Below are 26,841 nucleotides of genomic sequence, written 5' to 3'. Positions count from 1 at the left end.
GACTCTATATGCTCCACCTAGGGTGCAGATATGGTTTAAATAATTTTAAAAAAAAATATTAAAATTATACATAGTTTGTAAAATTTCTAGAAAAATGAAAAAACTTGCTATCTTTCTAAAGAAAATCCCAACCCAGATACGTGGGAAACACTATAAGAAAATAATATTAATGTTTTTTGGACTAAAATTCAGTAACAAATATTAATAATCGATTTAACTGCCCCCTTAATGGCAAGCCTATTTTTGTAAGTTGTTACACCCTTTGGGACCTACAACGATGAAGGCTACTACTACCATCACGGCGTTTCTCCGCAGGGATAGGCAGAGAGGATGGAATACCACACTCTTCTGTCCTAACATACATTCCTCGCTTCCTTCACATCCATACGTATAGTCATACACGCCCTCTGATTACGCAGACTTTTGACACCACCAGATTTTAGGTTCTGATTGATCTGATCGTGCCAAGTCTTTTTCGGCTGTCCTCATTCTGTTCTCCCGCTCACATTCCTCACATTTATTTTCTTAGTCATCCATTCACTTCACATGTCCATACCACCTTAAAGAACATTTCTTAATCTTTTCAATTATGCCTTGTTCAGCCTTACATTCAATTCTTATATCTTTGTTTTTAATTCTGTCATACAATGATTAGTCTTACATTCCTTTCTTATATTTTCGATTTTAATTCTATCATACTACGATGAAGGCCATATCAGTAAAATTTGTATTGGAATAACGTTTTGAATTGAAGGGTTGCCTGTCTTCTGCTGATGGTCTCAGCTCTGAGACATACATTGGTGCAATTTCGTGAATTGCGTTAAACACCAGTAATGCTTGGGTATAGCTTAATACCATAAAATAAGGAAAATACTATTTTATATTCAAAACTAGCTTTCTTCTCAGTAAAGGGATAATAAGTAATAAATCAAGAGAATTTTCAATCACTCATAATATATTTTAATAACAGCCTTGAATTAAACACAATCTCATAATTTAACTTTTCAAATAAAATAATGTAAATAAATTTACTAACAAAAATTACATGATAAAAACAGACAACAAAAACAAAAACATACAAGTTATATTAGTTGTAAAACAGGTAAGTTTGTCTTTATTTCTAAAGGGAGAAATCTTATTTTTTTATTATGTACTTATTTAATAATATCAACTCTACAAACAGAACATAAATAAATAACAAAATGCAGGGACAGTTCATAAAAAGTCAAAATATGCCTAGTTATACACAAAATGTCTTTGAAAGGTGCATTGTAATAATTCAGGTTAGAAAAGGACTCTATCCATAGAGAAACAATTTTATTGTGTCTGAATTTTTTGTGGTAAGCTCAGGACTTTCCCTTAGAATTTGGCATTGTTTTCAGACCTTTTTTTGTAGCACAATACAATGTACGGTTTGGCTATTTTACACAATAATTATTAGATCACAAATAAATAATTGTAGAAGTTTAGTTAATAATATTGGGTTATCAATAACTCAATATCATGGGAATAACATTAAGCTATTTTAATAATATTTTATGTACACATTTTAAGTCAATCTTTAAAAATAAAAATAAAGTAATGTTTAATGGAATAAATTATATTTACTTTATAAAAAATTTCATAAAAAAATGGTGGGTACTATATGATTATTACCCATATTGTTTAACAATAAAATAAGTAGATTTGTAACAATGTAAGAAGTCATAATAGAATCTGCCATCTTTACTAAAAAACTGCTAATGTTTTTAGTAATTTTATTAATAATTTTTTTTAAATAATTTTAACCGTTAACTTTTTGGAGATATAGTTTTACTTAGCACGGCAGTTTATATCATACATGAGCATATGATTATTAAGTACTTACACATTTAATATATTTTTTTTACACAAATCAGGCATACAGTACATAATTACAGAATATTTGAGAGGAAAAAAACCTGAGCAACCATAACTCAGGTTTAAGCACTACTTTCTACTCTCATTATTTCAATTAAATTTAGTAATCGCATGTTTCTATTTTTACTCTGATTTGTAATTAATTCATTCTTCAAATATGTGCATGTTGCATTTGACTCTTAGCATCTTTGTGTTTTAACAAGGCACTTGTAAAACATTTGCTATATTTAAAAAAATGCACTTTTAATTTTTTCATAGATACTTCTTACATATCTACTTTGTTCAATAAAAATACATCCATATTGTCATGATAAAATTTGTCTAGGTAACTATTTGTACAATAAAATAAGTACTGTTGATTGAAATTTCAAGTTTATCTAGTAGATTCAGTGTTATTTCTCCGTGAAGAAGTTGTGGCATCTCAATTCTGTATATTCTTCTTTATCTAGTTCCACATCTGCATTATGTATGTCACTTTTAATGGCGTCTATCAATTCATCCAAAGAGGCGAAATTTTTTTCACCTCTCAAATATCCAAGAATGCAAATTTTTAATTCAGATCCATAAAAGTCTTCATCAAACTCGTGAAGAATGTGAGTTTCCTGAAATTAACACATGTTTATTACTTTTTTTACAAGAATGTTAGTATATAACCGCTCACCATATATGTATATTCTAACATTACTAACATTTTTGTAAATGCTACAAATATTAATACCATTTATTATGTTTCAATAAACATATTATATCTATAACGTTTTGAGTTTGTCCAAATACTTGTTCACAAATACGGATTATCTTAAATTATAGGAGTTATTTTTTAAAAAAAAAAAGCGAAACATGGAACTGGCAAAGGAAGGATGAAAGCAGAGTGAATGCTGTTGAAATGCGCTCCCTCAGACGAATGTGTGGAAAATCATTGTATGACAGAATTAAAAACGAAGATATAAGAAAGGAATGTAAGGCTGAACGAGGAATAATTGAAAAGATTAGAAAGAGCTCTTTGCGGTAGTATGGACATGTGGAGCGAATGGATAGCGAGAGAATGACTAAGAAAATATATGTGGCGAATGTGAGAGGGAAAACAGAATGTGGACGACCGAAAAAGACTTGGCACGATCAGATCAATCAGAACCTAAAATCTGGCGGTGTCAAAAGTCTGTGTAATCGGAGGGCATGTATGACTAGATGTATGGATGTGAAGGAGGCGAGGAGTGTATGTCAGGACAGAAGAGTGTGGCGTTCCATCCTCTCTGCCTACCCCTGCGGGGAAACGGCGTGATGGTAGTAGTAGTAGTAGTAGATTTTTAAAATTATTTTTTGACTCGCAACATAGATGAAGAATAAAAAAAACTTAATGTAGAACAACTATTACCAGTATTTATGGAGCCAAAGTGTGGTGGAGTGGAGCAGCTGAACGCTGCTCTACCCTCTTTTTTTCTCTCCCACATAATGTATATTTGAAAACACTACAGTAAATGTGTAACGATCCCTTATTCGTGGCATGACCTTGTATTTATAAGCAGGGGGGTAAAAAAAACATAGATAAAGAATAATGTAAGCCCTGTAAATGCCTAGACTTCCATATTCTTCTTCATCTATGTTGAGATGTCAAAAAATAATATAAAATATATATTTAAGTACATATATAAATTTTATAAATAAACTTATTTTTGGATGAAATGATTTGTAAGAACTAATATAGAATTGGTTTGAACCAATAAATTAAGTTAATCTGTAAGGTTTAGTAACACATAGACCAAAATTGAGTTTGGTGTGTATAGTCTATAAATTTTTGCTAGCTTTATTATTGAGTCCCTTACTTTAAGGGCTATCTTGGTTCGTTCTTGAGCTAGGATTCTGAGTATTTCCCTAATTTATAAACATTACTACCTATAATCAGGGTGAAAGAAATAAAACATATTAACAATTTAACGCCAAAAGATAAGTCATCCATAATTTTTTTTTTTATTTATCTAATCATAACTCACCATAGATTTATGTTCATTGTTATAATATGGACACCAACCAATGTTCATGACCATTTTATGAATGGGTCCGTTATTGACCGAAGCCAATCCAAAGTAAACCCCAGTAGGAAAATCTTTCGGCAGGGCATCAACAACATTTAAAGGGTAATTCGCTGAAAATACACGGTGATACATATTCAATAATAAAGCTATCGTAAAATATTATTTATTGATTTGGCTTTTAATTAGTAGAACTCCATTTTAATTTATGTATAAACTTTTAAATCAAACACAGATTTTTTGAGTCTACAAGTTGTATTTTATTTAAAAAACTCAAAAACTAGATTAAATAAAAAACTAATTGATAGTAGACCCAAAAAATCTGTGTTTGATTTAAAAATAAATACATAAGTCAAATATGATTATTATATATATATTGCTACCACATCAACTGATTATCATTGATTGAAATTTGTTGCTGATGAATGTGGAATTACTGACTAGTAATAGAGTGATGCAACAACAAAAAATTGTTTAGTATTAAATTTTTTATAATAAAAATTAGATTTTAATTTGATCATGTCTTCATATATTTGCTTAAAAATATTATGTCAAGAAGTATTAAAAAAATTGACATAAATTTGAATGAAAATTCAATGAATTTTATTTGAATAATATTTTTCTAAAAGATAATTAATATAGGTCCTACAGAATTAGTATAGGTCTTGACATTCAGATATTTTACTTTCTTCAGTTAGTTTCTTATGTTTCGCTATTTCATACATCTATAAAACAGTATTATTTATTGTTTTCAAGTCTCAAGAAATTAAAGTGATCCTTCAACCGTCTTAACAATCTTTTTACCATCATGGAAGAATGTGATTTTTGCATGGAATATTGAGAGTATTATCTCATATATTGACCTTCCAGAACACGCGCTACAAATTGTAACATTAACATGCGCCACGGACTGTTAGTCCGCCTCATATAAGACATAAGACACTCATTTATGAGCTCATATAAGATATATATAGAGATAAGGGAACATGCAGTAAGAGTTAAAATTCGTTACAATATCTGGTTACCTGTAGGACATCCTAGTTGCTTAGATCCTCTACCGAAGCCTTGAATTACTTCTCCTTTCGCGAAATACGGCAAATGTTTTGAAGCCATTTTTGTGAACTAAAATATAAAGGAATATTACATTATATGTTCTTAAAATATAAAGAATCAAATGGAAAGTTCTAACGCACCATTGACGTGAGCGTCATGATCATATAAATGTTTTATTTTGTATTAAACTTCGTAGTTTGACATTGAACGTTGAACCCAAATAACGCGAATTTGTAAAAATGACAGATGACGAGTGACAGATTGTGTCACTGGAGAATGTTGCCAGTTGCTGCTATCAAGGAGCAAAGATCATTTTTATTGTCCCTCTTGAATAAATATAAAAATTAAAAAATATACCAGTATTTAGAAACAACGCAAATATTTAACCTTGTAACGAAAAGTTTATATTAAAAGGATTTATGCCAATTACCGCCCCCTGTATCCTACCACTATCCTTTTAAATTATCATGGCTAAGTATCCCATGTTTTTTCAAAATTACAAAAGCTATTTCCACCGGCGATATAAAGGAAATTCGGAAACTCTACATTTCTTGCACTTAAAGCTTTCTTTTGTTCAAAAAACTTCAGTTTACGTGTAGTCTTTTTTTTTGTAAAATTAATTAATATTTCTAAGGAATCTTTTTAATAATTATATTTTCATGGTATATATGGGGTGTAAGCTAAAGCTTTAGCTGAAAATTAGAACCTTTGTAAAAAAATAAAACACATAACATTGTTATGATGCCATAACCCAATTAAAAAATACAACGCAATAGTGTAATTTAATTAATCACAAATGCCATCAATTCTATTCAGATATGTTCAAGTGATAATATTGACATAATATGTGGAAAGTTCAAAATATAAGCGATTCCGCGTACTAAACGTATGTGATAAGTACTTGCTTAGTAACTTAAAAATTAAGCGACGGGCGGATTGAGAAACAAAGATACATTTATGAACAGGCGTTATTATTATGTTCGTAACCATCTCCTATATTCATGATGGTTTGTGACTTGTGAATAGGTATACCCATGGTTTCCCAAACTATGGGTCGTGACCGACCAGTGGGTTGCGAGCTAATATTGAGTGGGCCCTCGCCACTGCATACATGAATTTAAAAAATAGGAAGTGATAAATTGGTATTTAATTCAGCTATTTATGCCCTCTTTTCTCTAAGACAGCTAAGGGGTGGGTCCCAAGATTGGATTTTTTTGTTAGATGGGTTGGAGCCCAGTCAACTTTGGGAACCTGTGATGGTATGCGATTTGAGGATATTCTACAAATTAGTTAGTCTTTGGTCTTTGATATTCTATTTGTATGTGTCAGATGTGCGCGTTAGTAGGATCGTGAGTTTATTATATTTTCCGCGATTGGGACTAATGCCCGGAGATATAATTGCCTGAGTGCGTCTGCGGCACAATCTACAAAATGTACATGGCTTTATTGCCCTTGAAGCTTTTTTGACAATTGGTTTAGGTGTTTTTTTCCTTTTACAGCGGAACAGTGAGTCGATATTTTTTATACTGAAAAAAACCTATTAATGCTAGGTATTTCGTACTTGTAGACATGTTTCGATGTTTTTAGATGGATAACAAAAATGATTCTCGCGAAAGCAGCTCGTGGTCCATGTCGGGAAATTCGTCTTTAGCAGACATATTTGACACTGCATTTACGTCCACTGTTGATCAGGCTCCGCAAGCGGGTAATTATAGCCTTTGTTCTGTTTTCTAGTCTGCTTATTTTGTCGCTATTCTTTAAAATATAATTAGATGCTACCAGTATTTATGCAAAAGTTTGGTCTAGACGTATTTTTTTTTCCAAATGTCAACTTTGCCCTTGATATGCGCGTATTCATAATTGCTTTTGAATTTTGACATTGCAACCAAATGTCTTGCAGTAAAAATTTGTTAGATTGGTTCTTACCCCTTGTATGCTTCCCTCGTCTAATTAAAGCCATCATAAACTCTAGTTACGTACCAGTGCTCCAGACCTCTTTAAAACTGAGAGCAAAAGGAGATTTTACTGGATGAGAGTAGTATACAGAGAGTGAGGACCAGCCTAATATCTTTTTTGTATTGACTTTTCGTTGGGAAGCCAAATATTACTGAATCCTGCTAATAATCAGTATAAAATTTTAAAAAAATGTTAAACCCTGTTTTATAGTGTATTCTGAATATTAATTATTTTTATAATCATACGGTTTTGGATGGTAACCTTATCAGTGCTTCTTCAAAATATTATATTTTCCATTAAATACTAATCATTCATTTGCATTAAAAATATAAATAATATAACCAAAATGTTCAATTATTGTCATTAATGTTGTTTTGTCAACAACAAAAACAAGATGTATTCGTATAGAGGGGTTACCCAGAGGTTGATTTGTAGTTTCACAAATTCTCTTCTCATAAAAAATTTCCAATGACAGCCATGTTTGTCTCATCAAGTGGCAGTAGAACCAAAATATTATTAATACCAATAGAGTTACGTAATGACTCTTCATTAGTTTGTGATGATGTATAATTTATTTTACAGTTGATATGGATTGTGAACCGCTGTTTGCGGTGAGTGACGATGACATCGAGGTATTTGAGCACACTGCCGGCTCCACGGGCCGCAAGCCTCCCATCCAGAGGGCTCCTTGCAATCTCACCACTCCTGCGGACACCACCCCTATCTTCCAGTTTCCCAACGCCTATTCCTTCGACGCTGCCAACTCTCATCTGTATTACCAGAACTTGCCACGCAACGCGAGCGGGGAGTTCCTCGTGCCCGCCGGCTCCCTCTATCCTGCACACCCGCCCCCCGCCCCCCCGCGTGGCAATCCCGTGCACTTCCTGACTACCCGAGTGGTGGACTATCCTCCCTCGGACGACTTGGATGCCGATTACACCAGTCGAGCCTTCGCCGATACCGAGGGTCCGGATCCTTGGATGAATCAGTCCCCGCGTCGGATTCGTTTCGCCGGAATCGGCTACGGAGACCCTTCCTCGGACCGTTTTCGCCGCCGAGTCCATCCCCTGCCCTATCACAACGAGAACATTCTCAATCTGAGTAACAACTCGCGCCTGCGAGATGCCGCCGGCGATTACGCCGGTCCCAGCAACTATACTAATTACTTACGCAGAAACGACGAACTCACCAACCCCTACGCTCTCGCCGATATACCCGGCCCCGAGACGGCTAATTCCGGGCCCTCTGCAGACAGTAACATCGTTACTTTATTCCCTCCCATCGAAGTCAGTTCCGGAGAGGAAGACGAGAGGTGTCTCACTCCCAGGAAGAGAGTTCTCCGCGAGCCCCACAATAAGAAGATCGCGGCTAGGATTAACAAAATGGAGAGAATTTCTGGCGCTATTGATCCTTCTGACGGAGGAGATTTGCAGGTCAAGCTGGAGAGAAACACTCCGCCTCGCCAAAGTGCTCCTAAAATTAAACAGGAGCCTCGCGTGGGCTCCAAAGGAACTGCTCAGAAGCCCTTGAATTGCTGCAACAACAAATGGAAACACAGCTGTAAGCGACATCCGCCTCATGAACGTCGCCGGTCCGCAGAAGCATCTCACAAGTGCCACAATTCCGAAGACCCCGTTTGCCAAGAAAGGCCTTGCAAGTGCCAAAGATGTTTTCCCTCTTTGCCTAGCTCCGCACGTAACTCCCGACCTTCTCACGGAATTACGGACTCTGCCGCCGCGAGCTCCTCGGGATCTCACGCACCTCTGATGGCTCTCACCTCTAACGGTGAAGACAACCAACCTGTCGTGAAACAAGAACACGGCCTCTTACCTCTAGACTCCGCTAACGGGAAATGCCTGTCCACGCATCGTTACCCCTCTTATGCGAATGTGCCCAACGCTTCTAACGAGACTATGTGCTCTTGCGGTTTAAATCAATCATCCACATCCCAGAATAATAATCTAGAAACCAATCCCCAATCGCTCGATAGTCATCAGCACTCTACTCGGTCAGACAATAATATTTTACAGGGTTCGGAATCCAACCGTGTTTCTCCACCTACATTTACCTCTGTCAATAGATGTGACGCGCCTCACATTAAAATCGAACCGGACGAAGTTAAATTAGAACCCAACAGAGATAAAATACCTGTTGTAAAACAAGAGAGATTATCTTCTCCCCCCAATCCTACGGCTGGTCCGTCGACTTCCATAAAAAGAGAAGTTGAATCTTCACCATCGACGCAGACCTGTTGCAACAAATGCCAAATGCCTTTCCAAAGTGCCTTACCATCGACAAGCGCTGTCAAAACGGAGATGTCAAATGTGGAAAATACGGAAGAAGAAAGGATGGATGTCGATGTGAAGCAAGAGGTAGACAGTGACGCCAACCCGTCGGTCAGTCAGCAATGTGATAATACTGCAAGAATCAAGCGAGAGAGTCCCAAGCCGGCTGTAAGCCCGGAACACACCCACTCCACCCAAGAATCTCAGGCCATCGAAGCCACTCCAGGCACAAGTAGAGGAGTCTGCACACTTAATTCCTGCGCAGGAAGATGCTGTGATAATGTGAGATTGTATTTTGACTACTTAATAAGAAAAGTGACACTTTAAGTGAACATTTGCATAATGATTTGCTCGTTTTGTAGGGTAATGTGGTTCCGGAAAGTGAGGCCAGTAGCGCTGCACTGTTCGCCCCCGATCTGCAGTTGGACTGGGTATCTGACGTGGCTTCCAGCGACGATGATGACGATGTGCAAGTTATACAAAACCTCGCACCTAGGGTAAGTCAAGTACGCTTCGAGTAATCGTTTCCGTACTGAAGGTACTAGTCTAATCTTGATGCATATAATGAATACCTTTGGTGTTATTTCTAGTTGGCTCAGGCAATTGTAGATCTCACAAATGAGCCAGATGAGGAACATCCCGCGCAGACGAGCTCTCCGAGCTCCACTCGGGGGGTCATGGGCAGCCCCACGGTGCCTGAGTTCCTCAGGGGACCCCCGCCGCGCCCATCCCGCCACGCCCCGCAAGTGGTCCTGCCCTCCCACCTGAATGTCCAGCGATCCAGGTCTTTATACAGAATCATGTTGGTTGTTACCATGTACTGTGTGACATGGTAAAAACTTGTTGATGTTATACTTAAATGTCATGTTTAGCCTTCCCTTACAGTGCTAAAAACTTCCGCGTGCAGCGGTGATATGTTCTTTGTAAACCATATGAAAATGTGATTTAAAAATGTCACATTAAACCTTTCCCTTATGGTGCTAAAAACTTCTACGTGCAACGGTGATATGTATTTTGTACACCACATGAAAATCTGATTTAAAAAAGGGAATATTCCTATATGTTGCTTTTATTGACCATAGTTGAAGTAGAAATGTCACAATTTTGTAATGTTAGCTCTAGTATCTGAAAACGAGAAAAAAATACATTGCATGTAGCTGCCATAGCTGACGTAGTTGCACAACCACCCGAAGGATGATTTGTGCGCTGCTAAAAAGAGGTTGGCGAAAACAGTGTCAAGCCGTGTGCGTGTGCACGCAAAGCACGGTACACACGCACACACTGAGAAACGTTTGTGTATTAGTTATTCTATCCCCAATTTTTTTACAAATTATTTATTTCTGTTCCTGCAAATGAATAACTTTATACTACGTGATTGTACACCGCAGGACAAAAAAAATTATGAGTTTACTTGCTACCGCACGCCTTGACTTTACTGAACTCTTTTTCTAAGAAATCCTTTTTCGATACCTCTTTCTTTTGTTCAATAAATTAAGGACATTTTGTGTCACCTTTCTACAATATTTACATTTTAAAATGTCTCAACAATTTTGTTTTACCCGCGTTTGAGTGAACATAACACAACAATCATGGAAAGTGCAAAGCAAATGTCGATTGCGATAAAATCCAAAATAATCACATTGTCGCAACAAAACATATCTAATTGTAAAATATCTCGTCGAGTTGGGTATTCAGAAGGTGCAGTAAGGTTTTTATTAAAAAAATTCCAAGAAACTGGATCCATAGAACGGAAAAAAGGAAGCGGATGAGGACGCGCGACATCTGCCCGAGATGATCGCTTAATAAAAAAAATTGTTACGCGCGATCGATTTTTAATGGCACTTAAAATACACGCAGAGGTGCAATCTACCAGCAAATCAACATTTTCAGTAAAAACATTGTCCAGGCGGCTGTTGGAGCATGGTTTCCAAGCACGAAGTCCCGCAAAGAAACCATTACTGACTAACAAAATGCAGAAGGCTAGACTGGATTGGGCAAAGGAGCACCAGAATTGGACCTTGGAGGATTGGCAAAATGTTATTTTCTCCGATGAATCAAAATTCAACCTTTTTGGTCCAGACGGCAGAAAGATAGTTCGACGAAAACTTGGGGAAAGATACCATCCGTCTGAGTTTTGTCAATGTTATTATTCTGGACATTTTTATTATAAAACCCTCCGGGGCTTATAAATAAATATTGCATTTAAACCCATTGCATCACCCTTACAAATAGAGGTGTTCCTAGTATATCAGTCACAGGTACAAATACTGTGATACGTCAAGAGATCATTATATCATGATACATGGATGGCGCTGTAATACGTACAATATTCTAGCCACTAGCCACTAATCAAATCTCACAAATCTATTTCAAACTAATATAACCAGCGATAACATGGTCACTCATAAAACATAAAACTAATTTTAGTATTATTTTTTGATATCTCATCAAAGATGAAGAAGAATATGGAAGTCTGGGCATTTACGGGGCTTACGACCGTCATAGGCTGGTTTAAGTGATCACTTTACACACGTGTAACATTCACCAATTCTACCCATTATTGACAACCCACACCAATGGGTAGAATTGGTGAATGTTACACGTGTGTAAAGTGATCACTTAAACCAGCCTATGACGGTCGTAAGCCCCGTAAATGCCCAGACTTCCATATTCTTCTTCATCTTTGATGAGATATCAAAAAATAATATGAAAATAACTCCTGTAATTGGAGATAATTCAGATTTTGTGAACAAGTATTTGGACACACTCAAAATGTTGTAAACTAATTTTAGCTTATCAATGAATTGCCGGTCATAAGCGCCCTAAGATGCAGCTTTTGCTGTTGATTCTGCCAGTGTAGGTTTTGCATCTGTAACGTTGTGTGAAATTGCATTAAGTGAATGGGATGGTTCCAGGGTCAGGTTGTCCCCGTGTGTGTATGTGGGACATGGGTGTGGAAATGCGGTAGGGGGGCCGTGTGGGGGAGGGGCGAACCTCCACCCTGCGCACACCAACCACCCGCAAAGGACGTGGATGCACGTGTTCACGCACCCCCCGCACTATTCCAACCATAATTTGGGTAAGTTACAGCCTTTATTATTATTATCAATTACCGCCTCTGTAGTGTAATGGTCAGCACGCTCGGCTGCCATTCTGGAGGTCCCGGGTTCGATTCCCAGGGGGAGTCAAATAAATATGAGTGGTTTTTTCACTGTAATATTTATTCAATATTACCCTGGACTGGTACCTGAAGCAGAGGGCTGATCACCTTTCCTTCATGTGTAAACGATCAAGATAACACCGCGTTTATATGAAGCAGTACCCTTTGCAACATTGGGGTAATAACCATAAGGGTTTTATTATTATTATTATTATGTACGACTGTGATTAGTAGTTTAGTTATTTATTGTAACTGCAGATAGTTGGTAGAATTCCATTTTAAAATTTTGGTAATATATCCAAAATTAAACAAGGTTATTGGACTGAATTCTACTTTTATTTACATATATGTATATGATAATATGTGACTCAAACAGCAGTATTTGATAATGTCTTAATAAGACGAAACGCGTCACATATTATCATATATATGTAAATAAAAGTACAACTCGATCCAATAACCTTGTTTAATTTTAGATATATTACCCAAAAATTTAGTTCAGTTAGTTAGCTAGATCAGATTCCGATCCGACATTGGCCGGTACTGAGACACCTCCACAACCCCGACCAGCGCAGCAGACAGACACGGAACTCGAAACATCTATGATGTGATGAGAAAAATATATATCTGTTGTGTTCAGATCGGCGTCGCAGCCTGCACGGGCCGCCGCTGGCGCACTCGCACGGGGCCGCCTCGCCGCCCTGGCTGCCCGCGCTCATCGGGCACTCGGTAATGGGCGGCGGAGGCGGCGCCGCGCGCACCGCGCCCCGCTCGGGCTTCAGCCCCCCGCCCGCCATGCCCGTGCCCCCCTACGCCGTGCACGAGCGCCTGTGGCACAGGCAGCAGCACATGCAGGTAATTATCACCCGTGGATGACAACAAAACATCTTCTTCTGCGGCACATAGTGAGCAGATATAGATTTAACCTTTTGGACTTGAATGGCGATAATATGTCGTCATAGTAAATTCCCCTGTAAATCGGTTGGAGACTATATGTTGCCACTATGCACCGTTATGTTTAAATAATAAAAGGCTGGGATACATACTAACGCAGGTACAATTCTGTCCCGCCAGTTGCTCAATGTCCTTGCTAGCATTTGGGTGTGTTCCTGTTGTAAAAAAGTTAAAAACGTAAGTTGTAATAAGTCTCAAGTGCAAAGGGTTGAATAAGTTTATGGTATATTTTCGACAAACCTTGAATTACTCGGGACAATCAACTGGGCACTAGTTTGTATATCGAAAGTGTGAGCTAATTTGATATGGACCTAGTTATGCAGAAAGCATCCAACCCACAGATTGGCAAGCTGAGATAATTGCATTTAAATGTTTTTAGAATAAAAAAAATATACGAATTATCACTATGTTAAATGGTAGGACTTTGGAGTGTTTTTTACGCCTGCAGACCGCTGGCGACGGGATTTGATAACTATGTACATTAAGTTAAGCATTCACATAGAAATTGGTATATAATATTCATAAAAAAACATTGGAAAATTCCTTCGTTTCTGCCTTTGAAATGAGGCAGGCGCTGAAGGTAAAAATACTCCTGCCGTCCTAAATCATCAATTGACCGAACGGGTCCTTTCGCGTCCGAAGTGTGTTAACAGTTGAATTTAGGCGAGAAAATTTGTCACTACACGAAAACGTCATCAAGTCGATACAAGACTGCGCAAATACCGTTCGGATTAGTGGATAAAAACAAATACATCAAAATATTTGTTTCGGGCAAATCACTACTGACAAAACGGAATACGATTTGCCTGAGAAGCGCTCAGGCTAGACTAGGAACTGATTAAATAAGTTTTTGGTATATTTTTGACAAAACCTGAATTACTTGTGAAAATCAATTGCGCATTAATTTGTATGTGAAAAGTGTGAACTAATTTGAAATGTTATTCAAATTTGCATTCCTTCAATTTGTAATTAATGAGCTTTTCCTACATATGGTGGTGTTCTGTTTCAATATGGACGCTTTGCAAATGATCAATAACTAACATAACACGTTATGTTTGCAGGAGCTACAGCGTCGTAGTATGGTGAACACCAATCCGTGTACAATTGAAGCCCATTCCGCATCCCTTATGGGACATCAACAGCCAATCATGCACACCCGGCCCGACCTTGTTCATCCCCTGATGACGGTAAGTAACATGCACAAATAAACAGGAAATAACCTATTAGTACTTGGTAGATTTATCAGTGCGGGCAACCTGGTGGGTTTGTTTGTTTCTTTAGTTACCTACTCGTGACTATAATGTACCTAAAGAAACAAGCAAAGTAATGAGTCACCGCATTTTTTATTTATCCCAGTAATTAACACATCCCGCTCTTCTATATTTTCAGCATTCCGATATCATTTAAAATAATTTTGTATTTTCCAGCTTCCGGAAAATATGGACCAATCTGAAATGAATCCTTCCAACGAAGGAGCTTACAGAAATCCAATGTCTACTTTCAAGTAAGTTACTTATGTTATAAATACAAATTCACTAGTTTAAGCCATTCGAGTGTACTTTGAGGCATAATCTTTTATGTAGTACTTTAAAGGAATATGTATTTACATAAGAGCACTGGTAATTTGTTTCTAGATTAGCATGCCATTAATATCTACGGAATGTTTTGAAATCTTTAGACAATTTAAAAATATAATGTGAATGTACAAAATAAAATGCACTTTTTCATTGTAAAAATATATCAAAAGAAAATCTTGACAGGTTAAACGAAAACATGTGTGAAATAAAAATATTTTTATTTTATCATTAGTAATGTTATCACTTATAAAAACGGTGTTAAAAAAAAATTTACGTCAAATGCCAAATTAAGTTGCATTTTAATGTATATATCGGTCCTTAAGTGCACAGTACGCGGCCAATGTATACTCAGCAGTTGATGTGTGCTTAGTCTCAAAATAGATAACAGTGAAAATGAAATAACTCATAAATATTTATATGTATTTCAAAAATAAATACTCCATGCATGTTATTTTTACCCATGTAAAAGTTTTCAGTAATATGCCCCAAAATAACTAATTTTTATATGTACATAAAATTTTGTGTCATGAAAATAACAATATTTTGTTTATAAAATGCTTTAATTTTACTGAGTTTTATAATTGCAAATGAACTAAGATTTGTAATTTTTTTTTAGTGAACATGTTCATCATCACCTGTATCATTATGTTGCGCCGCCGCACCACCTACATATCTCCATACAGCCAACACGAATGGTAAGATATATTTTACTTGATTAAATGTGTAGTCATTTCCATTTTTGGTTATTTCTAGTCACTAGTGACAGATGTATAATTCTCTCGATGACTAAGTTCTTGCCAACTGTTCTGTATTTGAGGAGTGAGTTTTTTTTTATACATTAAGTAATTATTTTGCGTAATAACATGATTTATATATCTCTCTTGTCAAAGCAAATAGGTATTTTATTCAAATATAGATTGTGGAGTCGGCATCACAGATAATTGTAGGAAAACTTAAAAATTTAGATAATAATAATATGTAATAAGCCCGGGCGCAACCGGGTTCGATTCCCGCCAATTGCAGAGTAATACAAGAAAGATTTATTTTCAATTGGTGCGGGTGTTAGTGATGTATTTTTCACATTTACCTTCCCCATTCTTACTTTCCTACCTGCAGACAAGCCTCTAATAAAGGCTTTGCGGGATATTCCTTTTAAAAAAAATGCATATAAATTGTGACATCTCTACATGTGACTTCATTACTTGTCCAAATTCCTCACATGAACCTTGCGATGCGTTTTAACAACGGTGCAAATAATTGAACAATACGAATAAGTAAACGAGATATCATATTTACATATCGTAGTCATACAGGAGAAAGTGACCAAGTGCATTTCTTACAAAAACGTGATCGTTGACTATTTGATATCTTACTAGCTTAATATTGCCCTGAAAAAATCACAAAGTATTTTAAACTTGAAAGTATAATATATTGACTTGTTAAAAATGACTAACTGCATTGATATTTATTTTATTGCCAAGCAAAAGTGACTTAAATGGCCCTCCTGAACATTTTACATTTTGTTAGTTAGTCACTTTCTCCTGTACGACTACGATATATGCGCGAATGACAATGCCTCTAAAAGTAAAAGCTTTGCGGGTTAGTCCTTAACAAAAATTTCAAAAATTTCAAAATGTGAATTTTGTATCCCAAAAATTATTCCCGTGGAACTGTTCAATTTGCGGAAAGCCTAAGCCAACGTTATGTTGTGAATTCCAGGGATCGGGCAACAGTCCCCCGCTGTTGCCGCGCAGCAACAACCCGCGCCTGCACCACTTCATGCGGGTGCTGCACTCGCACCGCTCGGTGATAGCGCACCACGGCGCCACGAGGGACGTCATCGAGGGCAACACCTTCTCGCACAAGTACAAGAGGAGGACCGTGGCGGAGGGCCTCAGCGAGGACGACGCCCTCGAGAAGTGCACCATCTGTCTGTCTGTCTTCGAGAACGACAACGATTGCAGGTACACCTTAACATGCCGTGTCCTTACTATTGCCTTAACCTTCCCCTCCCGGTGATATGTATTTACTACAAATTGAGAATATCAATATAAAATATAATACATACTAGCTCAGAATTTTTATATTTCTCCGTAGTCAGAAAAAAAAAGTTATCCAATATTTTTATATGGATATTATAAATCAATATTGTTATTAAGGTCTTTACTATATGTACATAATTATAAAATCCGGTCGCCAGCAGTCCGCAGGCGTAAAAAAACTCCGTCTGAAATGTGTTAAGCAGAGACGTTTTGATTTGTATGCGAGATTATATTCACATGCTTGGACACACTCCAAATGTTATAAAATTACTGTCACTCAACAAGTTAATGAAAAAGGTAAAATAAATCTTGTGAAATAATACTTTAAATATTGATTAATTGTAGACAAACAATCGATTTGGTTACTTTGAACTCCCGGGGATATTGAAATTTTTTATCCCCCTCATAATTATTGGAGTAAGTAGGTACAAAAATTTTCAGTTATCAGGTTGTTGCACCTCAAATGTCAGATTTTCAGTCAGTCATTGTGCTGTTATTGTGATAGATATATTATGTACATATGTTTCAACTAATGACAAGCGTATACAGCCAGTGACGGATCTAACGTCTTGTTATTGAGAAAGGAATGGAAATAAGAACATTTAAAATTAATACGATCATATAATTAACTCATACCTCTCTGTAGGCCAGACATTCTGGCCCGTATGATTCTAGTAGGCAGCTACGTGGGCCACAACGTCTGGCCCGGCGCAGGTATAACTTTAATCACTGATTTCTCTATCACCCAAGTATATTCTACCAAAAAATATTTCAGATAAATACAGTTAATCTTAATTAACATGGTCATACGAATTGCCAGACAGAGTGTCCTAAAATGAGGGAACCAAAATATTTATTTTAATGGTAGAAAAACGTCACATTTTTTTGATCAGAGTAGCTGATCCGTTATGAGAAAAAATGGTCGGAGTGGAAAGGGTTAATATAGTATGCAGCAAGATGCTCCTCATTTTATCTGATGAGTATCTTGCATTGAAGAATAAACAATGCTGACGATGAACAATGTTTTCAGACGCCTCCCGTGTATGCACCTATTCCACATGGAGTGTGTCGACCAATGGCTGACCACCAACAAGCACTGCCCCATATGCAGGGTGGATATTGAAACACATCTCAGTAACGATGCCAAACCATACTAACTGCGGTAATGACCGATCCCATACAGGTATGATTACTTTTTCAGGATATCAATCAAATTAATTTACATAAACACTCGTAGAATTTTTTCTGAAATCTGTTCAAGCATTTTTTAAAGACATATATCATTTCATCATATCTCATATTACTACATATTATCATAATTTTTAATTGCAATTATTAGCACTAAAAGTACAAAATAGATGCTATCAAACATATCGTAGTCATACAGGAGAAAGTGACCAAGTGCATTTTTTTACAAAAATGTGATCATTGACTATTTGATATCTTGCTTGCTTAATGTTACCCTGAAAAATCCCAAAGGATTTTAAACTTGGAAGTATAATATATTGACTAGTTAAAAATGACTAACTGCATTGATGTTAAATTTTTTTTGCCAAGCAAAAGTGACTTAAATGGCCCTTCTTGAACATTTTACGTATTGTCAGTTGGTCACTTTCTCCTGTACAACTACGATATATTATCATACTTTTTAAAGTATTATATTCATATTATTACATCATATCTCATATTATTACATATGTATTATCATCATTTTTAAGACTTATTAGCACTAAAAGTACAAAATAGATGCTATTAAGAATATATGATTTTTTTTAAATAAACAATCAGTCATTCAATTTTACAGAACTATTGGCAATGTTGTCTTTTTTCCTAGGGTGTGGATGTTCAGGACGGTCATCCTTTTCCTTCATGATCTCTTCCATTTGCGGCGAGTTAGCTATGGCAGTTTGCTGCAGTCCCAGACTCTCCGCTTGGAGTACGCGGTTGGCTTCCAACTCCCTCCTGTACACTCTGGTGGCCTGATCGATGCGCTCGCAGATGGCGTCCGAAGCGGCGGTGTTGCCAGAAAGGTAGGAGATCTCTGCGGCCACCGTTGCAAGTTTTTCGGCATACTCCATGTAACCTGAAAATTTATCCGCAAGATTTAGGAAATTGTGATAAAATTCCAATGTGTTTTGGTTGTCGTCGGGACTTTTTTTAAAACAAAAAAGGTCCCGGAACTCACTTCATGTCAAGCTTTTTACTAAAAAAAATATATTCAAATATCATTTAAATATTCATTAGAATACCATATTTTATCATTTTGACGAATTATATAATATAAATATAGATTGTATTTACGTAAGCGGAAACATTGTTTCATATAATTGATGTAGAAAATTTAAAAATATATATATCTGTGAAAAAAGGTGCCGGAACTCCGTTCCACTGCGTTACATGAGAAAAAAAGCCCTGGTTGTCGCTATTTTTAAAAATAAATGTCACAACTATATTGATAATAATCATACCAACCTTCATATGCCGTTTGTGGTCATTTTCCCTAGAGATTGAATACCTATCCTCATATAATTGTTGCTTAATATTAGGCAAATAAATTCGCAAATAGACATAATAACCCTTCCGGTTTGTTAGATTCGGGGCGCTTGCGGAGCGGGGTGGAACCGACGGCGCTTATTTAAAAGAGTATCTAAGAAATTCTATTTTATATTGTATTGCTTTTGTACATAAAACACATTTTTCAATGTACGTAGATGTCATTACACATATGAAGGAAAACGATGACGAGTCTCTTAGCAAATTTTAATTAAAAAAATAGTGTTTATCTGAATAGAAAAGATAGATATTGTCAAAATTGAGAAAAAATAAGTTTTATACGTTTTTTTTAAATATTAGTAAGTAAGTATAGAGCTTTATAAACATTAAAAAAATATATTGTAAAATTGTATATTAAAGAGACCCAAACAATAATTTGTATGATTTATTTAATGTTTGGCATTTATATGTACAGTGGGTCCAAAAAAAATCTTAACAAACTGTGATAATGACGTAAGAATTTCACTTTGTACTAATAAAAAAATGTTTTATTTTGTTCCTGATATTTTTTATTGTATCGTTGAATTGCTTTTATTTTTTAAATGAAATCCACGTTCAGTTTTTTTTGGGCCCATAAGTATTTTGTTATTGTTTTACCATTGTTAATATTGAGATGATTTAGGAACATTTATTTTCCAATTTGTACTTCTGTAAGTTTAATATAGAGCTCCAGAATTCTAAAGTTAAGCTAAAATTATACTGCTTCAAATTTTGTGAAAGTTACAAAATTTTATATCAATAATATTAATTTGTAATTTTATACCAAAAGTTGAAAATACCTTTAATGTGATTAATATTACATTATGTTTCCCAATACCGAACCTTCTAAAAACTTGTATAGTTTTTACTATTTTTCTTGATTTATATGTTTAATTAATTCATACTAGTGATTTATGTCGCAAATATAATTTTTTTAAATTCACAATGTATTCTGATTAAGTGTTCTTTATTGTTAGAGTAAATTGTATTAAAAATACAATTTAAGTGAAGAAACCAACATTTAAAGCCCCTTGAAGGAAAATTTTAAGGATCAAAATTCGAAATCTTTCGAATTTTGAGTTACATTTGAAAAAAAAAAATTATCACGCACAAACTTTTGCGAGGCAATGTTGCCAAAGAAAGTTCTGTTTTTGCTGTCAACATAACAAAAGTAGTGATGAAATTTATATCAAATAATTAATAATAATAATTTGCTCTTCTCTTAATTTTTTTGTTTGTTTTTGGGATTATTTATTTTATTTTATTTAACTCCACCATCTAATGCATATGTATATAGCATGCGTCATACTAAATATTATTCTTTAAAAGACAGTTGTTTCGTTTTATTTTATTGATTGCAGTGTATGATTTGTATTTTATATTATATTTTATGATATGCATGTAGCATATACATATTTATTGTGAAATTTATTTAAAAAAAACATGTATACAAATAAGTTGTATGTTTATCAATAACCTTTATAAATACGTAATAGTATGCCGTAATGTAATTCTATTTCTATGTTTACCCTTTATTTTATTATTGTAATAATAAATAAATAATTATGTAAAGTAACATGGATATATAATACAATATACAATAATAATAAAACATTTTATCATTTTAGGATATTTATATATATATATATATATATATATATATATATATATATATATATATATATATATATATATATATATATATATATATATATATATATATATATATATTTTTTTTTTTTTTTTTGAACCCTTATCCGCACCCCAATGGTACATAGGGCACTGCATCATATAAACGCAGTGTTATCTTGATCGTTAACACACGAAGGAAAGGTGATCAGCCCTCCGCTTCAGGTACCAGTCCAGGGTAATATTGAATAAATATTAGAGTGATAAATTCACTTATATTTATTAGACCCACCTCTGGGAATCGAACCCGGGACCTCCAGAACGGTAGCCGAGCGCGCTGACCATTACACTACGGAGGCGGACAAAATTATATATTAATGTTATAAATATTTAAATATTAATTTCCAGTTTCAATTAATAGAAAAAAAGAAAAACTTTAATCATCAATATCTATCTTTCAGACAAATGAGTCTCTTGGATTTCATAGCAGTATACTGCGGCTAACCAATGAGATTGGATCTTTTTTACTGTCACAAATATAAAATTGAAAGTTTTCATAAAAGTTAATGTGCAAAAAGGAGGGTAACTTTTTCTAGCTTTTAGAAATTGGATTTTTAAATTGTAAGTCAATGAATTACATATCGTTGGTTGGTGACCAATGTTGTGTCATTTTAGGGTATAGACTAAAAATTAAATAAATTTTCTTTGCTGTTGAACATTATTTATCCATAAAATATTGGATGGTTAATGATGATATAAATACATCTGCAATAATCTCAAAACTAAACTAACCATCACGCCGCTTCTCGCAGGGGTAGGCATAGAGAATAGAACGCCACACCAGTTTGTCTTTGCAAACAATCTTCGCTTCTTCCGCGTTCATATATTTCCTCATACATACCCACCGATTATTCCGACTCTTGACCTGACTGACTTCAAGTATTTGAAATACTTGATCATGGCAAGTTTTTCTCGGTCTTCCTCCGCTTCCATTACCAACTACATTTGCCTCATAAATTTGTTTTACCATTCTTTCCTCACTCATTCAATTCACATGCCCAAACCAACTCAACACATCTTTCTTAATTTTATCGATAATTCTTATCCCAGCCTTGTATTCTTTCCTTATATAACACCATTTTAACATCTATTTTACATCATTTGCCGCACATTCGTCTAAGAGATCAGGTTTCACTGCCTTTAGTCTACTTTCATCCTCATCAGTTCTTGTGTATATTTCTTATTCCAGTACAGAAAGGGCATTCTAAATAAATAAAAAATACATTTTTTTCCGATTACCCAGCAAAATTGATTTCAGAAATGCCAAAGAAGAGTTTTATTTAAGGGGAATATATTATTACAATTTTTATTAGAAAACTTAAATCTATTTACTACATACAAACATTAACATAAGGATGTGGCATTACTGAACCAAATGCAATACATGTAGAGGGCAAGAGAAATAGCAGAAAGATTTCAAATTGAATACAATTTTAACCTTTCCGGGAGTATGGACATAAATGAGCGTCGGTGCGAATTTTCCTTAAAGAAGTATCGACGTTAATGAACGTCGAAGTCTATCTGTCAGTTGGTAAGATGTAATTTGTATAGTAATGACATCTGTGGATATTTGTATTTAACTTTGTCACAAGATAAAACCTAGAGATGGTGAGCTTTATTTTTTATTTAAATTATTTTTACATAATCTCTATGGTCATAATACAAAGATTTTATTTAAAAAATATATATATTTAATGTAAAAAAACCCACTCACCAGAGAAAGTCGGACATATTATTGTACTACGGAAAGGTTAAAAAAAGTATTATTATTTGTGTGATACATATTTTTTTGTTACATTCTCTGTATTAAAATTATAATATAGAGATATTTCTGTGATTCTTACAATTTATGTTACATTTATATGAATTTGGAGAAATCTTTTGGTAAAAACAAAATATATTTGATCTTTCTTTGTCACTTGAATTTGTAAAAATATTGTATTATGTAAATATTTTTATTAAAAGTTAGCGTTTAAGATATAACGGATATTGCGTGAAGCATAGTAGAATTTATGTTTTGTTAGCTTAAAAATGTGGCATTCTGTAAATGTATCGGGATAGAAATTTGTTTTTAATTGTCAGAGGGGTGTGTAATAAAAGTTTATAATCATGTATGTATGTATCACTAATATGAATACAAATTTTCTTATGGAATAAATGAAAACACAAACCATTGCATTTTAATTTCTATTATTTATAGATTTGGCGTTTAATTTGTAGAACTCCATTTTAATTTACATATTAAATGTTGAAATCAAACACTGATTTTTTAAGTCTACTAAATTGTAACACTCCTTATCATTCATCGTTCACTTTGTGTAATACCACTTTAAAAAGACAAAGTTTACAATGGTTTTAATATACAAAATATACTAAATTATGTTGGAATTTTTTTTTTGAACACTTAAAAATTAATTTGCGACAATTATCTCACCTTGTTATGGCATTTTCTTGGCAAAATGCCATAACAAGGCGAAACAATTGTTACAATATTTTTTTAAAAGTTTTTTAAATGAAATTTTGTAGACTCGAAAAATCAGTGTTTGATTTTTAACATTTAATATATAAATTAATTTCTGTTGTTGAACTAAGACCTAAAAATCTATGATATAAAAAAAAGTATGGCCACCTATATATGGAGTAGAGGTAGCGTGTTTAGATGATGATGGGACCCTGGGTTCAATGCTCGACAGGGTAAAAATAAATAAAAATAAAAATCACATGAATATTTATTGAATATGCTGGAGCAGCACCTGAAGTGTAGGGTGACCATCTTGTCTTCCAAATGTGTTATACAGTCAGAGGGAAAACAAAAACAGCATTAGAGCGCATTCTAAATTTGCTTCAGTCCACACTAAAGTCCGAGTCCTGATTAATAGCTAGTTCATTTTAATATACACTTTAACAAACTTATCCGTAGAACTTTTTTCATCAGAACAAAAAAAATATACTACATGTTTTGTAATTTTCGATGGTGAAAACCAATCAAAGTGTGCAAACAATTATTGAAAATTAATCATCGTACACAGTTATACACCTTTTAATTTTTCGGCTACATTGAATAATGACGCCTTGAAGGAGCTAATTGCGGAGGGAAAATGGTCATGCACACTTGCAATGCAATGAGTGATGTACTAAAATGCACAACTGATTACACACGATTGTAAAAGGATTCTTAGGGGCATTGTATAGTGTGAAGAGATATCTCTTTTAAGTATTTAGGGACAATCCAGAAGTCACCACCCTCAGCGGTAAGGAGTAACCTTTTTAATATGCTAAAACATTCAATTAACATTTTGATTACCTACTGAAGATAACAGTTGAATTTAATTCAATTTTTCAAAATGGAAAAGATTTGTGTTTAATGCTCATCACTTTTATTATTGATACATATTTTCAAACGAGAACAAAAGAGATGTAGGAAGACCCCAAAAGAGATGGTCCAACGACATAGTCGCTGTGGGGGGTAGAAACTGCATGCAAGCAGCAACCGACCGGAGGAAATGGAATGAAGGGAAGAGGCCTATATCCAGCATTGGAGGACAGAGGGCTCCTGAAGAAGACATTTTCGAAATTCATGTTTCACTTAATCTCGGAAGTAAAATGATGGTTTTTCCTCATATCTGTGATGCTGTTCATCATACCTACTGAAGATGAGTACTAACTAAAATTATTGTAAAGTTTCTTGAAGCATTAAAAAAAAAAGTTTTACTTGTAAGTGTAGTTAGGTTGTGTAAAAGGATTCTTAGGGGCATAGGATTGTATGGTGTGAAGAGATATCAAGGATACAGGGACAATCCAGAAGTCACCACCCTCAGCAGTAAGGAGTATGATAGAACTAACCTTTTCAAAATACTGAAAAATTCAATAAACATTTTGATTACCTACTGAAGATAACAGTTGAATTTAATTCAATTTTTCAAAATGAAAAAGATTCGTGTTTAATGCTCATCACTTTTATTATTATTAAACACACTATCTGTGGGAAGGGTAATTTTACCTTTTCACTCGACTCATCGTAAATTGCGTGTAAGTTATTTTTACGAATGACTTTTGCGGCATATTTTGATCTCGTATCGATGTATACAGTATGGTTAAATGTTATCACTTCTTTTCAGAGATGTTCATCTCTATTATGAGCGCGAATCTGCCCGCAGATAGTGTGTTTACATATTTTCAAACGAGAACAAAAGAGGTGTAGGAAGACCCCAAAAGAGATGGTCCAACGACATAGTCGCTGCAGGGGGTAGAAACTGGCTGCAAGCAGCAACCGACTGGAGGAAATGGAAAGGGCCTATATCCAGCAGGTCAGAGGGCTCATGAAGAAGAAGACATTTTCAAAATTCATGTTTCATTTAATCTCGGAAGTAAAATGATGGTTTTTGCTCATATCTGTGATGAACAGTACCTACCAAAGATGAGTACTAACTAAAATTATTGTAAAGTTTCTTGAAGCATTAAAAAAATCTTACTTGTAAGTGTAGTTAGGTTGTGTTTGAGATCTGTAAGGTCTCCCCTCACGGCAACAAGTCGTTCCCAATGTTCATCAGGTGTTCCACTATCTCCCCACTCGAGGGCTTGGCGAACTAATGAAATTTCTCGACTAAGTGATTCCCGCATTCTGTGAAAAATATCCATATACTTTCTTAAAATTAACGAATTAAGCTGTCGCTTTTCACATCAGAAGGGGTAAAAAATAACGCGAGTGTTTTTGCCTAGAATTTTCACTCATGAATTACATGAAATTATAGTAACTTTAAACATAAAGAGTAAATCCACTCACAAGTAGGCATAGGCTATGAAACTTATAAAGTTGAAGCCTGAGTAGGGACATGATAAACGGTGTTGCATAAGCCGTAGCTAGATTTCAGAGTCACTTGGACGTTAGGTAATTTAAAAAAAAAAGGGTAAAAAATAACACGATAAGAGGTGTTGCCGTTAATATTTAAATGTTAACCAAAGTATTTTTTACCTTTGACTTGTATCTTGAATTGCCACAATAGTCACAGTTAATAATTGACTAGCGGAATTTACATTCGCGGTGCATGCTTGTTTTATTAAAAATTCATGTCCCAAACTTTCTTGATCCCAATTAAAATTATGCGGTGTAGTTTCGCATTTTGCTATTGTAAAAGCAAATGCCGATATTCTGATACAGCGAGTATAAAATTTAGGTGAAACATAATTAAGCTGCCGTTTTAGAAAATTAGAAAATTTGAACATAGATCTAAATGCCATTGTAAAAACATTTATATTTAATATCGAAATCAAACTGGAATTTGATACAATCCAACAAAAAAATCTATTACAGGTTTAAAAATGTTTATATAGAAAGCTGTCAGTGTCAAAATTTTTAGGTTAACAATCACAGCTGTAAACAATTTCGTTGAGATTTTTTATGGAGAACTTTTTTTTAAATTTCGGGGTTAGTTGTATACTTATGGCAAAAAGGTACTTATAAAAATACATAAATACCCATTTTTTTTGTTTTTCAATATCAATAAAAAGAAATATTCCAGCTTAAATTTTTTTTTAACAAAATTATGAATCTTTAAGTTGTGAGTCAACCTTTACCAGTGTTAAAAGTTTTTTTGTTGTTGATGTTTTACAGTTCTGGGACAAAATGTGTATTCCACCCAATCCATCATATGGATTTTTACTTTT

General features: G+C 34.7%; 2 protein-coding genes and 1 long non-coding RNA gene across 7 annotated transcripts; 1 reads left to right on the top strand and 2 right to left on the bottom strand.

The window, feature by feature from the left end:
* Positions 1–937: 937 nt before the first annotated feature.
* Rfk (Riboflavin kinase) lies at positions 938–5,279 on the bottom strand. The gene is made up of 4 exons (XM_088278275.1): positions 5,123–5,279; positions 4,955–5,051; positions 3,891–4,042; positions 938–2,501 (listed from the first exon to the last, which is right to left on the bottom strand). Exons 1-4 carry the CDS (start codon positions 5,144–5,146, stop codon positions 2,292–2,294), a joined length of 483 nt encoding a protein of 160 aa, XP_088134401.1. The 5' UTR covers positions 5,147–5,279; the 3' UTR covers positions 938–2,291.
* A 711-nt stretch (positions 5,280–5,990) lies between these two features.
* Positions 5,991–18,929, top strand: LOC148311836 (uncharacterized). Of its 5 annotated transcripts, none has more exons than XM_088278056.1 (13): positions 5,991–6,124; positions 6,570–6,687; positions 7,521–9,505; positions 9,586–9,720; positions 9,814–10,007; positions 12,139–12,302; positions 13,024–13,238; positions 14,399–14,524; positions 14,765–14,841; positions 15,531–15,609; positions 16,634–16,878; positions 17,987–18,139; positions 18,791–18,929. In XM_088278056.1, the coding sequence occupies exons 2-12, from the start codon at positions 6,570–6,572 to the stop codon at positions 18,111–18,113; spliced, it is 3,465 nt and encodes a 1,154-aa protein (XP_088134182.1). In that variant the 5' UTR covers positions 5,991–6,124; the 3' UTR covers positions 18,114–18,139; positions 18,791–18,929. The 5 variants fall into 5 exon arrangements, with proteins under 5 accessions (XP_088134182.1, XP_088134183.1, XP_088134180.1 ...); XM_088278057.1 differs by having other exon boundaries at positions 6,122–6,241; positions 12,145–12,302; XM_088278054.1 differs by having other exon boundaries at positions 6,122–6,241.
* On the bottom strand, positions 18,602–24,906 carry LOC148311835 (uncharacterized). The gene is made up of 2 exons (XR_015839301.1): positions 24,890–24,906; positions 18,602–19,039 (listed from the first exon to the last, which is right to left on the bottom strand). It is a non-coding gene; the product is annotated as an uncharacterized LOC148311835 (long non-coding RNA).
* Between the last annotated feature and the right edge of the window lie 1,935 nt (positions 24,907–26,841).

This window comes from Brachycentrus maculatus, unplaced genomic scaffold (assembly GCF_059751285.1).
Source record: "Brachycentrus maculatus isolate JH-2025_06_01 unplaced genomic scaffold, ASM5975128v1 h1tg000055l, whole genome shotgun sequence".
NCBI classification, from domain to species: Eukaryota; Metazoa; Arthropoda; class Insecta; order Trichoptera; family Brachycentridae; genus Brachycentrus; species Brachycentrus maculatus.
Note: the sequence above shows the minus strand (reverse complement) of the source record. Positions and strands in the feature narration are given on the sequence as shown.